The sequence below is a fragment of the Trachypithecus francoisi genome, unplaced genomic scaffold, assembly GCF_009764315.1.
Source record: "Trachypithecus francoisi isolate TF-2019V2 unplaced genomic scaffold, Tfra_2.0 Lachesis_group12, whole genome shotgun sequence".
NCBI lineage: Eukaryota > Metazoa > Chordata > Mammalia > Primates > Cercopithecidae > Trachypithecus > Trachypithecus francoisi.
The window spans coordinates 6,238,027-6,251,702 of NW_022681457.1; the positions used below are offsets into that span (position 1 = coordinate 6,238,027).

Genomic DNA, 13,676 nt, shown 5'->3' on the forward strand with positions numbered 1-13,676 from the left:
TGCAAAATAGCCACTGGGTCCGGGTGTGGCGGCTCATGCCTGTAATCCCAGCACTTTGGGAGGCCGAGGCGGGCAGATTACTTGAGGTCAGGAATTCGAGACCAACCTGGCCAACATGGGGAAACCCTGTTTCTACTAAAAATACAAAAACTAGCTGGGCATAGTGGTGCGTGCCTGTAATCCCAGACACTTGGGACGCTGAGGCAGGAGAATCGCTTGAACCTGGGAGGTGTAGGTTGCAGTGAGCTGAGATCGTGCCACTGCACTCTAGTGTGGTTGACAGAGTGAGACTCCATCGCAAAACAAAAATAAATAAATAAATATAAATAAAAAATAGCCACCTGGCCAATATTGATGAAGAAGGTGAAAAGTAGTCCGACTGGACCTCTGTTTCTCATAATGCAAGTGACCTCATAGACAAAACACACGAGCCTGGAGAGGGAGATGTGACTTGTTCACAGCCGCCCTACACAGAGAGGAGACACACGCAGAGTCCACTTCTCAGTCAGTTTATTTCTGGGACTAAATTTGGGGCAGAGCTGCAGAGAAGGGGTGGGCCCTGAGCTTCGGGATGAAAGTGCCGCAGGAAGAGTGGGATGCAACCCCCATCCTGAGCAGTTGTGGAAACTGTTCCCAGGGTTCAGATAGAGAAACAGGGTCAGCCCACCGTGGGGGAAGCGGACCCTGAGTCCAGAAGACATGGGGTCCGGGGCTGGAGAGATGAACATTCGCAACATCTCTGGGAAGGAATGAGGGTCTGAAAGGAGTGTCGGGGCTGTCCCTGCAGCAGGTGGGGACGCCGGTGTGCTCAGTCCTGGGATGACTCAAGAGTTGGCCTGGATGGTTTCCTGGATCCACTTGGTGAACTTGCAGAGGTTGGTGTAGACGCCCGGTCTGTTGGGCTTGGCACAAGGGTAATCTCCCCAGGACACGAGTCCCTGCAGGGAGCCGTTGCAGACCACCGGCCCCCCAGAATCACCCTGCAGGAGAGAAAGGGAGGCACGAGAGAGGCAGAGATGTGGCAAGGTGGGCAGAAGGAGACACGAGAGACCCAGAGATGTCCACAGATGGAGAAGATGGAGACAGACACACAGAGATGGAAAGTACAGAGATGAAGAGATGCAGAAAAAGACAGAGATGGAGACGCAGGCAAAAAGAGAGAGAGGGAGAATGCTATTAATATTTCACCCCAAATCCAACTTTTTTTTGGGGGGGGGGACAGAGTCTTGCTCTGTTGCCCAAGCTGGAGGGCAGTGGCCCGACCTCAGCTCCCTGCAGCCTCCATCTCTTGGGTTCAAGCAATTCTCCCGCCCCAGCCTCCCAAGCAGCTGGGATTATAGGCGCCCACCACCACGCCCGGCTAATTTTTTGTATTTTTTAGTAGAGACGGGGTTTCACCATGTTTGCCAGGCTGGTCTTGAACTCTTGACCTCAAGTGATTCGCCCACCTCAGCCTCCAAAGTGTTGGGATTACAGGCGTGGGCCACCACGCCCGGCCTCCAAGTTCAACCTTTAGACCCCATTTGTCACTCTCCACTCACTCTTCCTCTTCCAGATTCCTCTTGTCCACACATCATTTTGGGGGGTCTGTGACCCTACCTCTCTACATCTCAAATCTTTGTCTCTACTTTCTGTTCCAGCCTGTCTCCCTCACCGTGTGTCTCTCCACCTCTCTTTCTCTCTCACTCTCCCCTCCGGCCTGTGCAGGCCTTATTTCTCTTACTGGACCCATGCCTTCCTTCCTCACTCTCCACCAATCCATCCTTATACCTCCCTTCCACAAAAATACAGTTCTCAGCCCCTGGATGAGGGCTTCTCGATCTGGGCACTGTGGGCATCTGAAGCTGGATAATGGTTTGTTGTGGAGGCCTGTCCTGTGCATCACAGCATGTTGAGCAGCACCCTTGGCCTCTACCTGCTAGATGCCAGTAATGACCCTCCACGCAGTTGTGACAACCAAATATGTCTCCTGGTATTGCCAGTGTCTCCTAGGGGGCAGAATCACTCCCAGTAGAAAACCATTCGCTCGGACTAATTTGTGTTTCCTGTCCTCAATTCCCCATACCTCCCTATAATTACCCTCCTGTAATAATACTCACTGCTCTTCAACAGTCATTTTTCCCTCCTTTCCCTCCTTCCTTCCTCCCTCCCTTCCTTCCTTCCTTCCTTCCTTCCTTCCTCCTCCTTCCTTCCTCTCTCTTTCTTCCTTTTTTCTCTCCTTCCTTCCTTTCTTCCTCCTTCCTTCCTCTCTCTCTCTTTCTTCCTTTCTCTCTCTCTCCTTCCCTCCCTCCCTTCCTTCCTTCCTTCTTCCTTCCTTCCTCCTTCCTTCCTTTCTTTCTTCCTTTCTTTCCTCTCTCCTTCCTTCCTTCCTCCTTCCTTCCTCTCTCTCTTCCTTCCTTTATCTCTCTCTCCCTTCCTTCCTTCCTTGCTTCCTTCCTTCCTTCCTTCCTTCCTCCCTTCCTCCCTTCCTCTCTCTCTCTCTCTCTTTCTTTCTCTTCGTGACAAAAAGCTCTTGCTTTGTCATCCAGGCTGCTGTCTGGAGTGCAGTGGTGCAATTATGGCTCACTGCAGCCTCAAACTTTCGGGCTCAAGCAATTCTCCCACCTCAGCCTCCCAAGTAGCTGGAACTACAGGTGCAAGCCACCACATCCGGCTAATTAAAAAGAAAATAGCACATATTTATCTATCTCTTTATTGCCTGTCTCCCACTTGGGGAGCATGAAGTCCATGTGGCAGGAAGTTTTTGGTCTGTTTTGCCCAATGCCATATCCACAGCACCTGGAACCATTCCTGGTGTAAAATAGCCACTTGGCTAATATTTATGAAGAAAATGAAAAGTAGCTTGAATGGATCTCTGTTTGAGGTAGAGAGAAATATTTATCTCCCAGCTGGGCACAGTGGCTCACACCTGTACTCCCAGCACTTTGGGAGGCTGAGGCAGGCAGATCACTTGAGGTCAGGAATTCAAGACAAGCCTGGTCAACATGGTGAGACCCCGTCTCTACGGGGAAAAAAAAAAAAAAAAAGCTGCACATGGTGGTGGGTGCCTGTTATCCCAGGTACTTGGGAGGCTGAGGTGGGAGAAATGCTTGAACCCAGGGGGCGCAGGCTGCAGTGAACTGAGATGGTGCCACGGCACTCTAGCCTGGGTGACAGAGCGAGAGTCTATCTCAAAAAAAAAAAAAAAAAGAAAAGAAAAGAAAAGAAATATCTATCTCTGTTAGAGATAAATAAATATGTACATACTACAATAATTATGTAAGCGGTATGAATAAAATCTACTAAAATAAAAACAATTCGTATTTTTATTTTTTATTTTTAGTTACCCAGGCTGGTCTTGAACTCCTGAACTCAAGTGATCTTCCTACTTCAGTTTCCCAGAGTGCTGGGATTACAGTCATATGCCATCGCACACGGCCTCATTTCTTATTTATATGCATGCAAAATGTGAATAATTAGAGAGTCCTGGTATCAATTATTAGGAACGCCAAGACTTGCCTTTTTCTCAGTAGCAGACACTATTTCAAGGCAAACAAGCTTAGCTGCCTGGACCTCTAAATTTCAACTTTCTTGTGGTTTTATTTCTCTCATTATTTTTAAAATTTAACACCTCTGCAGAGTTTCTTTTGAGAGGCTGTTAGTTAACTGCTCTGAGCCTTGGCTCCTTGTCTGTAAAATAGGGCTAATAATAACAGGTGAATGAATTCGTGAGCGGAGGCATGCAAACTACTTAAAACAGTGGCCAGCAATTAGCCAGATGTTATTATTCTTATACTATTAGTATTAGTATTGTTGTAGTTGTTATTATTTATTGCTTGTAGCTTTTAGTGGTCACACCCAGACCACACACCGGTATGAAAAAACAAACAAACAAACAAACAAACAAACACCTTGAGGTCTGGAAAACAAGATAGTAACCTTGCCTACAGAAAGGCTAAATAGTTTTAAATGTTACCATTTGAATGAGATTTTTTTTTTTTTTTTTTTGAGACAGAATGTCATTCGTCGCCCAGACTGGAGTACAGTGGCGCAGTCTCAGCTCACTGCACGCTCCGCCTCCCAGGTTCACACCATTCTCCCGCTTCAGTCTCCCCAGCAGCTGGGACTACAGGTGCCTGCCACCACACCCGGCTAATTTTTTTTTTTTTTTTTTTTTTTAGTAGAGATGAGGTTTCACCGTGTTAGCCAGGATGGTCTTGATCTCCTGACTTTGTGATCCGCCCGCCTTGGCCTCCCGAAGTGCTGGGATTACAGGCGTGAGCCACCGCGCCTGGCCGAGATGTGCTTTCTTCTGTTAAAAGTTTTCCTCCTCACCACCCACCCCTACACCCAGGGCACAGAGAAGAAACTGGGAGAGCTGGAAAGTTGTTGCAATTGTCAGGTTCGTACAATTTTGGGGGGAGCTTTTTGTAGCCATGGGACTGGAGTACTCCTGAATCCCCAGCTTCCTATCTACTGTTGAAACGCACACCCTGCTAATGAGCGCTTGTTAACGTACGTCCCTCTAGATCCTTTGGGAGCCTGGATACAAAGGAGGGTGCTGGTTGATGTAACAGTTTGATTTTAAATTCTGTCTTCCTCAGCAGATACTGCTTCCATTAGAACATAGGGAAGCTCTGTGTTGGTGACCAGGAAATACTGGTAGAACATTCACCCCTGCCTACCCCTCCAGCCTCACTTCCTACTGTTTCCCCCACTTTTATTCTCCATTTTCATTGGTTTCCTTTTCTTCTTTGAATCAGTCAAACTCCTTTCTGCCTCAGGGCCTTTGCACATGCCTTTTCTTTCCCCTTAAACTTCACGAGTTTAGCTTCTTTGTGTCATCCATTCTCCGATCAAATGCCACCTCTCCAAGGAGGCCTCCTGACCACCTTTTTGAATATTTGCCCTTATTGTTTACTATCCTAAAACTATGTTTCATTTTGGGGTTAACCCTTACTGCTCTCTGAATATTCCCTATTTATGCAGATTCTTGACCACGGAGTTTTATATTTTATTTTTTAACCTTGTTGTTCCTTCAGCCCTTCCAGCAGCTTTGTAATAAATCCCTTGTATTAAATATTCTCTTGTAAAAATACCTACCAGATTTCTCTTTTCCCTCCTCAAGATATTTTACCAGCACTTGCTGGAAAACTGTCATATGACAAATTTTGTTGAAACAAGACACTTCACTACCACATGCCTGAAAACTACCAAAACTGATGTCTGTAACATGGAGTGCCCCCATTAGATGTGGTAGCTTTATGCAGTGCACCACCTGCCCAACCGTACAAAACAGCCTTCATCTTTCCCTCTAGACCCGTGCTATCCAATACAGTAACTGCTGGCCACGTGTGGCTACTGAGCACCTGAAATGTAGCTAGTCCAAATTGAGATGTGCTGTCAGTATAAAATACATACTCGTTTTCAAAGACTTGATATGAAAACAAGAAAAGAACGTAAAGTATCTCATTCACAATTGTTTTATATTAATTAAACTTTGACATGATTGTATTTGGGATACATTTGGTTATTAAAGTTAACTTTACCTCTTTCTTTCTTTCCTTCCTTCTTTTTTTTTTTTTTTCTTTTGAGACAAGGTGTCACTGTGTCTCCCGGGTTGGAGTGCAATGGCGCGATCTCACCTCACTGCAACCTCCACCTCCCGGGTTTAAGTGATTCTCGTGTCTCAGCCTCCTGAGTAGCTGAGATTACAGGCGCTCACCACCAGGCCCGGCTAATTTTTGTATTTTTTTTTTTTTTTTTTTTTTGTAGAGACAGAGTTTTGCCATGTTGGTCAGGCTGGTCTCAAACTTCTGACCACAGGTGATCTGCCCACCTCAGCCTCCCAAAGTGCTGGGATTACAGGCCTGAGCCACCACTCCCGGCCTTTTCTTCTTGTTTTAATGTGGCTACTAGAAAATTGGAAATGACATAAGCAGCTCAGCATTATTTCTACTAAATACCACTACTCTAGGGTTTGAGCTCTGTGAGAACAGGGGTCCTGACTGTCTTGGTGATGGCTAGATTCTCAGAACTTGGCAAAATTCATGTGATCGAGCTGGCACTCAGTGTGCATCTGCTGAATGAAGAGAGAGGTGTCCTCACCTGGCAGGAGTCTCTACCCGCCTCGTCACCGGCGCAGAACATGGTGTCATCTATCTGTCTTGGGTAGGCATCCTCGCACCTTTTCTGACTTAGCACGCTGATATTCAGGCACTGGAGGACCTTAGGGAAGTGCACTGTCAAACAGGAACACAATGAGAGGTGGAGAAAGATGGAAGGTGGCAGAGATGGGTCAGTATCAAGAAGAACGTGGACACTCACCTTGGGGACTTCTGGTTGTCCCCCAGCCAGATACCAAGCACTTTGTCCCAGCAGAGGGACAATGAGAGGAGACGTTGATGGGTCTGACATCTTTACTGGAATGAATTCTTCTATTCAGTTTGATGAGCATGAGGTCATTAGAGTGGCCAGGGTGGGAGTAGCCAGGGTGGGGGATGGATTTGATCCCCTGGAACATCTGCTGCCCAGATTCATAAACTGGTGACAGGGAGTAGTGGCCGAGACGGACTCTGAAAACTCTGAGGAAGATGGGGCAGGTCACCACCAACACTGATCTCTATCTCCATGTCCAACGCCAATCCCAACCCCACACCCAGCCCCAGCCCCAGTCCCACCCTCACCCCCAGTCCGCAAACCATCCTCAACTCCATCTTGGTCTCCAATTCCATGCCTGTCCCCATCCCAATCCCAATTCCAAACCCATCCCATTCCCAATCCTAATCCTTTCCCTACCCAGAAGCCATCACACATGCATTCTGGAGCCCAAATCCAACCATCCCCAACCCCAACCCAAATGCCAGTCCCCACCCTTAATTCTATATCTGTTCCCAATCCCAACACTATCTCTATTCTATCTTCATTTCCACCCCAGCACGATTTTCACCCACCCCCAATTCTAAAGCCAATCCCAGTTCCACCTTCATCCCAAACCATTCAACCACTATACACTCCTAACCCCAACTCCACCTCCATCCCAAACCATTCAACCACTATACACTCCTAACCCCAATTCCACCTCCATCCCAAACCATTCAACCAATATACGCTCCTAACCCCAATTCCACCTCCATCCCAAACCGTTCAACAATTACACGCTCTTAACCTGGAATCTAACCCATCCTTAGCTCCTTCCCGTTCCCTACCACAACACTCTCCCCTCTCCAACCTCATCCTCCCACCCTACTCTCCAGCAAAACTCCATCCTTAGTCCTATCCCCAACTTGACCTCCTCCTGCTCCCACATCTCCAACCCCTCCCCACCAGCCCTCACCTCCATGCCCCCCAATCCCACTTCCCCGTCCCCACCAGCCCTCCTCTTGGAACTCCCACTCACTTCTTCCTGCAGTGGGCGGCCGTGAGCAGCCACTGTGGATGCACCAACACCCCCCCGCAGTAGAGCTGGTTGGGCCCTAGCAACAGCGCAGCCTGCCACGGCTGGGTGTGCTTATCGCAGTCGGACCCGTTGATGATGCGACTGCTGCTGTCATCCGACCGGGCATCGTCCCCGGCCCCAGCTCCCAGGTCCTGGTTGCTCCCAGAGGGCACGGTGTTAGAGGGATTGTCACAGGAAACATCATCGTTGGCGAGAACATGCTCTGAGGACGGAAAATGGGTTGGGCGGGGCTCAGAGGCGGGGCTTGGGCTCGGGGTGGGTCTCAGACTCAAGAGGCCAGACCTGCTAGAGGGTGGGTGTCTGACCTGCTGAGGGGGCGGGGCCAGGGTTTAGGGGCGGGGCCTGGAGAATAAGAGTGGCACCGCTCAAGACCAGGCTCAAGCTTAAGGACAGAGCCCAGGCTCAGGTAGGGTTTCTGGACTCTAACTGGACCTCACGGATTCCTGGAATTGGCTAGAACTAAATGGGAGGATAAAATTGGGTACGGGATTCCTGGACAAGCTCAGGGGTAGAGCCAAGGCTGTGGAGGCTGGAGCCTGGGGATGGGAGGGAGACCAGGGCTTTAGGGATGGAACTGGTCTCAGGAAGTGGGGTCAGGCCTCAGTGAGTGGGGTCAGGGCTGGAGGCAGGAAGGGGTTTGGAATCGACTTGGTCGGGGCCAAGGCCAGGGTTACATGTTAGAGTCTCCTATAAAGAGCTCTGACTTTGGGCGGGGTGCACTGGCTCACACCTGTAATCCCAGCACTCTGGGAGGCTGAGGCGGGCGGATCACCTGAGGTTGGGAGTTCGAGACCAGCCTGGCCAACAAGGTGAAACCCCGTCTCTACTAAAAACACAAAAATTAGCCAGGCGTGGTGGTACGCGCCTGTAATTCCGGTTACTCAGGAGGTGGAGGCACGAGAATCACTTGAACCCGGGAGGCAGAGGTTGAAGTGAGCCGAGATCACGCCACTGCACTCCAGCCTGGGATTGCGGCCTGAGGCGGGGTCAACTAGAGTCTGGCGTAGGGGCGTGGTTGAGGAAAGGAGGTGGGGTCAGAGCTCATGGGCGGAGCTAGGGTTCCCAAAGCTAGAGCAGGAAAGAAGGCCTGAGCTTCGGGGGCCACGTGGAGGGGAAGAGCAGGCATAGGTTTCTGAATTCTCGATACAACCTTGCCTCCTGGATCCTGTCAATCCCCTCCTCCATATACAGACCTACGGACTACATACATGGTCCCCTCCATCATCAGTTCTCCCATGCCCATTCACTGGTTCTTACTCCTTTTTTTCTTTTTCTTTTTCCCCCCTCTTTCTTTTTTTTTTTTTTTTTTTTTTTGAGACAGAGTTTTGCTCTTGTTGCCCAGGCTGGAGTGCAATGGGGCGATCTCGGCTCACCGCAACCTCCACCTACCGGGCTCAAGCGATTTTCCTGCCTCAGTCTCCCGAGTAGCTGGGATTACAGGCATGCGCCACAACACCAGCTAATTTTTTGTATTTTTAGTTGAGACGGGGTTTCACCGTGTTGGCCAGGCTGGTGTCCAACTCCCGACCTCAGGTGATCCGCCCTCCCTGGCCTCCCAAAGTGCTGGGATTACAGGCGTGAGCCACCGCGCCTGGCTTGGTTCTTACCCTTGCTAATGGCTCTGGCACCACCATCACTCACGAACTCACCCCGAGAACCACGCACACAACAGCAGTAACATCTAAGCGTGTAGGCAGTTCTGCAGACAGGCACGCATTGCCTTCACAGGCGCAGCTGACAGTACAGCTCTGTCTCCAGGTACACACGCTCACCAGGTACATATGCTCCTGGGCAGCCTTGCGGGATCGCACACCCTCATCTACAGTGTCTCAGTGCACACAAAGATGCCATGTTTGCATAGATGTTCAGACTGCCACATACTGTTCCGCACACAGGCACACACCTCAAGTCGGTCACCCAGCACCCATCTCCCAGAGACAGCCATCTCTGCACTCTTTATCCCTCCAGGCAGAGACAGAAACTCCAGACACACAGCTGCACCATCACACATACCGTAGTATTTACACGGCCTCACACAGACACACACAGTCACGTACAGTCACCCCTACATAGAGCTTCAGGTAGTCACAAGGTCACAAATACAGGCACCCATAATGTCGCACTCAGCCACAATCACATAATCGCCTGCAAGCACACAGTCACACATTTCCATGGTGATGACCGCTTTTGTTGCACGAAATCCCGGGACCTCAGGGACAGGACCTGCAGATCCCTGCAGTCATATACAAAGCCAAGTCTCCACACACAGCCAAATACACAGTAAACACCCCCAGTACCACATGCATTCACCCACATCACTGTGGAGCCACACACAATCTTAAATGCACACACAATCACGAAACCACACATACAGCCTCTAAGGGTCAGTGCCACCTGCCGCACAGTCACTTGATATGGGAAAAGGCATCCCTCTCCCTGACACACACTGTGGCAGTCACAGGGCCACATACAATCGCACAACCACAAATACAGACCGAGACTCACATTCACCCAGTCCCGGAGTCATGCCCAGGCTCACACAGTTCCCCAGGGGACAGGCACTCTAGTGACGCAGAGACAGTCCTCCCTATCCCACGCCCCCCACCCCAGAGTTCTGGTTACCTGTGACCCCCAGAAGCAAGGCTGTGATCAGAGCACAGAGCACCCACATCCAGGGGGTTCTTGCTGTAGACATGGCCGCTGCACCTGGATGGGGGATGTCAGAGGGTTGGGAGGCCCAGGCGATCCCAGGAGCCCTTAACTCACTTCCTCTTCCTCCCCTACCTTCTTTCCCCAGGTAGAGAGGAAGCACAAGGACGCTGTGCCACCATCAGCACTGTGCTGAGACCCAGGCACTATGGAATTCAGAAGATAGGAGTCTAGCAACCTCCAGACGGGGCGAGGAGGGAAGACAGAGAAAGATGTGGGTGCAGGACGCACAGACACCTCTCCTTCCCTGCCTGCTGAGCCACCCACCCCAGGTCTCACCTGCCCTGTCCCCCAGGTAGGGGGTGGGGGATTTGCTTCCAGTTCAGCCGCGGATTTCTCAGGCCTGCACCTTCCTGGCCACTGCCTCCTCCTGGGCTCTGGGCACCAGGCCTGAGTTATAACCACCCACTGCTCCCTGGGGCACATTCCCGGGCAATGAGGTGCCTATTGGGCCTTAGCAATCGCTCCTCCTGCTCCCCCCATCTCCACCCCCAGAGCACCCCCCACCCCGTCTCAAATACTACTCCCTACCTCCCTGGCTCGGAGGATGGGGAGGGGTCTCCGTAAGCCAGGCCAGCCCTTCCCTGCCTCCCCCAGCCTTAGGGATCTGGCTTCTCACCAACTCTGTGTCACTATTCCTGGCGCCTGGATTGCTTGCTTTCTTCTCTGCGTTTTGCTCATTCCACCACTGTCTGTTCCCCCTCGATACTCCTCTTTCCATCTTTGTCTCTGTTTTTTTTCTTTTTTTTTTTTTTTTTTCAGAGTCTTCTTCCATCTCTCTGTGGTTCTCCCAGGGCTATCTTTTTGAGTCTCTCAATATCTCGTGTCTTTCTCCACCCCTCCCCTCTCTCCTTCTCTCTCTCCCTCTCACCTCTCTGTCTCTCTGTCTCTGTCTAGCTCTCTCTCTCTCTCTCTCTCTCTCTCTCTCTCTCTCTCTCTCTCTGTCTCTCCTGTCTGTCTTAGGAGCCTTGTTTCTCTCTCCTTGGGCCACAAGTGGTGCTGTCTCCGCGTTCCTCGCTCTCTGTCTTTCTATGCCTCTGTGATTCTCTCTTTTTTAAAGGTTCTGCGTGATTTGTCAAATATACCTTAGAGCTCTCAGCCCGTTTATTTTCCTTTATTTCACTTCTGCTCCATCTGTTGACAGCACTTTTTTTTTTTTTTTTTTTTTTGGTATAGCTAAGGTATAACACACTGGTTATTTGTTTGTTTATTTGTTTATTTGAGACAGAGTCTTGCTCTGTCGCCCAGGCTGGAGGGCAGTGGTGTGATCTCGGCCCACTGCAACCTCTGCCTCCTGTGTGTTCAAGCGACTCTCATGCCTCAGCCTCTGGAGTAGCTGGGATTACAGGTGCCCCACGATGCCCGCTGATTTTTTTTTTTTTTTTTTAGTAGAGATGGGGTTTCACCGTGTTGGCCAGGCTGGTCTTGAACTCCTGGCCTCAAATGATTCACCCACCTCTGCCTCCCAAAGTGCTGGAATTACAGGCGTGAGCCACCATGCCTGGCCCAAACTGCGTATTTAAAGGGTGGAGTCTGATGGCTTTAGGTACCTGTCACACCATCACCATAATCAAGAGGATGATCATAGACACCACCCTGAAAACTGTGCTCCTGCCCCTTTGCGTGTATCTGGGACTCTCTGTTAATCTCTCTTTCTTTACACCTCTGTCTCCCTTTGTATCTTTCTGTATCTTCTCTTTTCTCTCTGACTTTGTGTGCTCCTGTGTCCCAGGCTCTCTGTGTGTTTTCTCTGTGTTTCTGTATTTGTATTATTCTGTCTCTCTCTCTTCCCCAGTCCTTCCTCCTTCCCTGTCTTTCTGCCTCCCACTCCCTGTATTTTGGGCAGGGGAGACTCAAGCCACTTTGCAGAGAGAGCCCTCAACTCCTTCTCTTGCCTGCACTCTGGGCCCAGAAAGAGGCAGGGACCCAGTCTGGGAACCTGCAGGTGCTGTGGCTCGGCTGGTGTGGCCAGGCATGGGTGAGAACGTTGGGCAGGGCTACTTGTTGATGGGAAAATAGATCAAGAGGCCAGGAAAGGGGCAGATGGCTTGGGAAATGGGTACTGGGTGGGGAACCCGAAAGGTGGCTTCTCCCTCCCCACTCCTAGGCCATCTGAGGCCGCCTCTCCTGACCTCGTCTCTATGCCAGTTTTTCTTTCCGTCTGCTGCCAGCTCTTTGCATCTGCCTTCGTGTCTTCTTGTCTCTGTCCTCACTAGGAAGTAAGAACTAACTAAACATTCATCTGTGATGTGCCAGACACAGGTGTCCGTGAACAATCAGACTCAGGTGTCCGTGAACAAAATGACAAAGACTCCTGAACATGCTGTCCTCTTTAAGCCCTAATTCCTTGAGGGTAAAAAACCAACCAAGCTGTATTGCTCACATCTGTAATTCTTTGAAGGGGAGATTTTAGAGCACTCAAGACTGGTTTTAGTGCACAGCAAAAACAAAAACAAAAAAACCCCAAAATTACAAAAACCTATTCTGAGGTTTATTTTGATTACGAGAATTAATATCTCATTCATTAAAGTGACAAAACCATGGCCGGGCGTGGTGGCTTATGTCTGTAATCCCAGCACTTTGGGAGGCCAAGGCGGGTGGATCACCTGAGGTCAGGAGTTTGAGACCAGCCTGGCCAACGTGGGGAAACCCCGTCTCTACTAAAAATACAAAAATTAGCCGGGTGTGGTGGTGCACGCCAGTAATCCCAGCTACTCAGGAGGCTGAGGTAGGAGAATCACTTGAACTTGGGAGGTGGAGGTTGCAGTGAGCTGAGATCACGCCATTGCACTCCAGCCTGGGAGACAAGAGTGAAACTCCATCTCAAAATTAATTAATTAATTAATTGACAAAACCAGTGACCTACTTCTTCCTTAGTCTTTTAAGTTGTTTACAACCCATTTTGGTCTAGATAAATCTTTTTTTTTTCTTTCTTTTAGACATCTGTTGCTTTTATTTATTTATTTTTAAAATTTATTTATTTTTTTTTTGAGACAGAGTCTTGCTCTGTTGCCCTGGCTGGAGTGCAGTGGTAACCTTCGCCTCCTGGGTTCAAACGATTCTCCTGTCTCAGCCTCCCGTGTAGCTGGGACTACAGGAGGCACACTGGCTAATTATTTTTTTGTATTTTAGTAGAGACGGGGTTTCACCATGTTAGCCAGGATAGTCTCGACCTCCTGACCTCGTGATCCGCCCGCCTCGGCCTCCCAAAGTGCTGGGATTACAGGCGTGAGCCACCGCGCCCGGCCTGTGGGGTCCTTATAATAATGTTTGCTCCTATTTACAAACTAAGTTAATTAAACACCTTCAGACATTTTAAACTACATTTCTAAAACCAACACGTTCAATCTCTTCTGGAAATCCCTTGATTTTTAGGCAACACTTCCAAAGCATTGAAGTGAGTTTGTACATCTGAGTGTACAGATGTACTCATAAATAGATACGATCCATGTTGCATTCTTTCAGATATCCCAATGCTGGAAATTAACTTGGTGTAACGCCATCTTAAAAATCACAGCTCAATTATTAC

At 49.6% G+C, this 13,676-nt stretch overlaps 1 protein-coding gene across 1 annotated transcript; it reads right to left on the bottom strand.

Annotated features, from left to right (window-relative positions):
* Nucleotides 1–493: 493 nt before the first annotated feature.
* KLK5 (kallikrein related peptidase 5) lies at nt 494–10,583 on the bottom strand. The gene is made up of 6 exons (XM_033224259.1): nt 10,427–10,583; nt 10,061–10,144; nt 7,379–7,640; nt 6,307–6,563; nt 6,088–6,221; nt 494–980 (listed from the first exon to the last, which is right to left on the bottom strand). Exons 2-6 carry the CDS (start codon nt 10,131–10,133, stop codon nt 825–827), a joined length of 882 nt encoding a protein of 293 aa, XP_033080150.1. The 5' UTR covers nt 10,134–10,144; nt 10,427–10,583; the 3' UTR covers nt 494–824.
* Nucleotides 10,584–13,676: the final 3,093 nt, after the last annotated feature.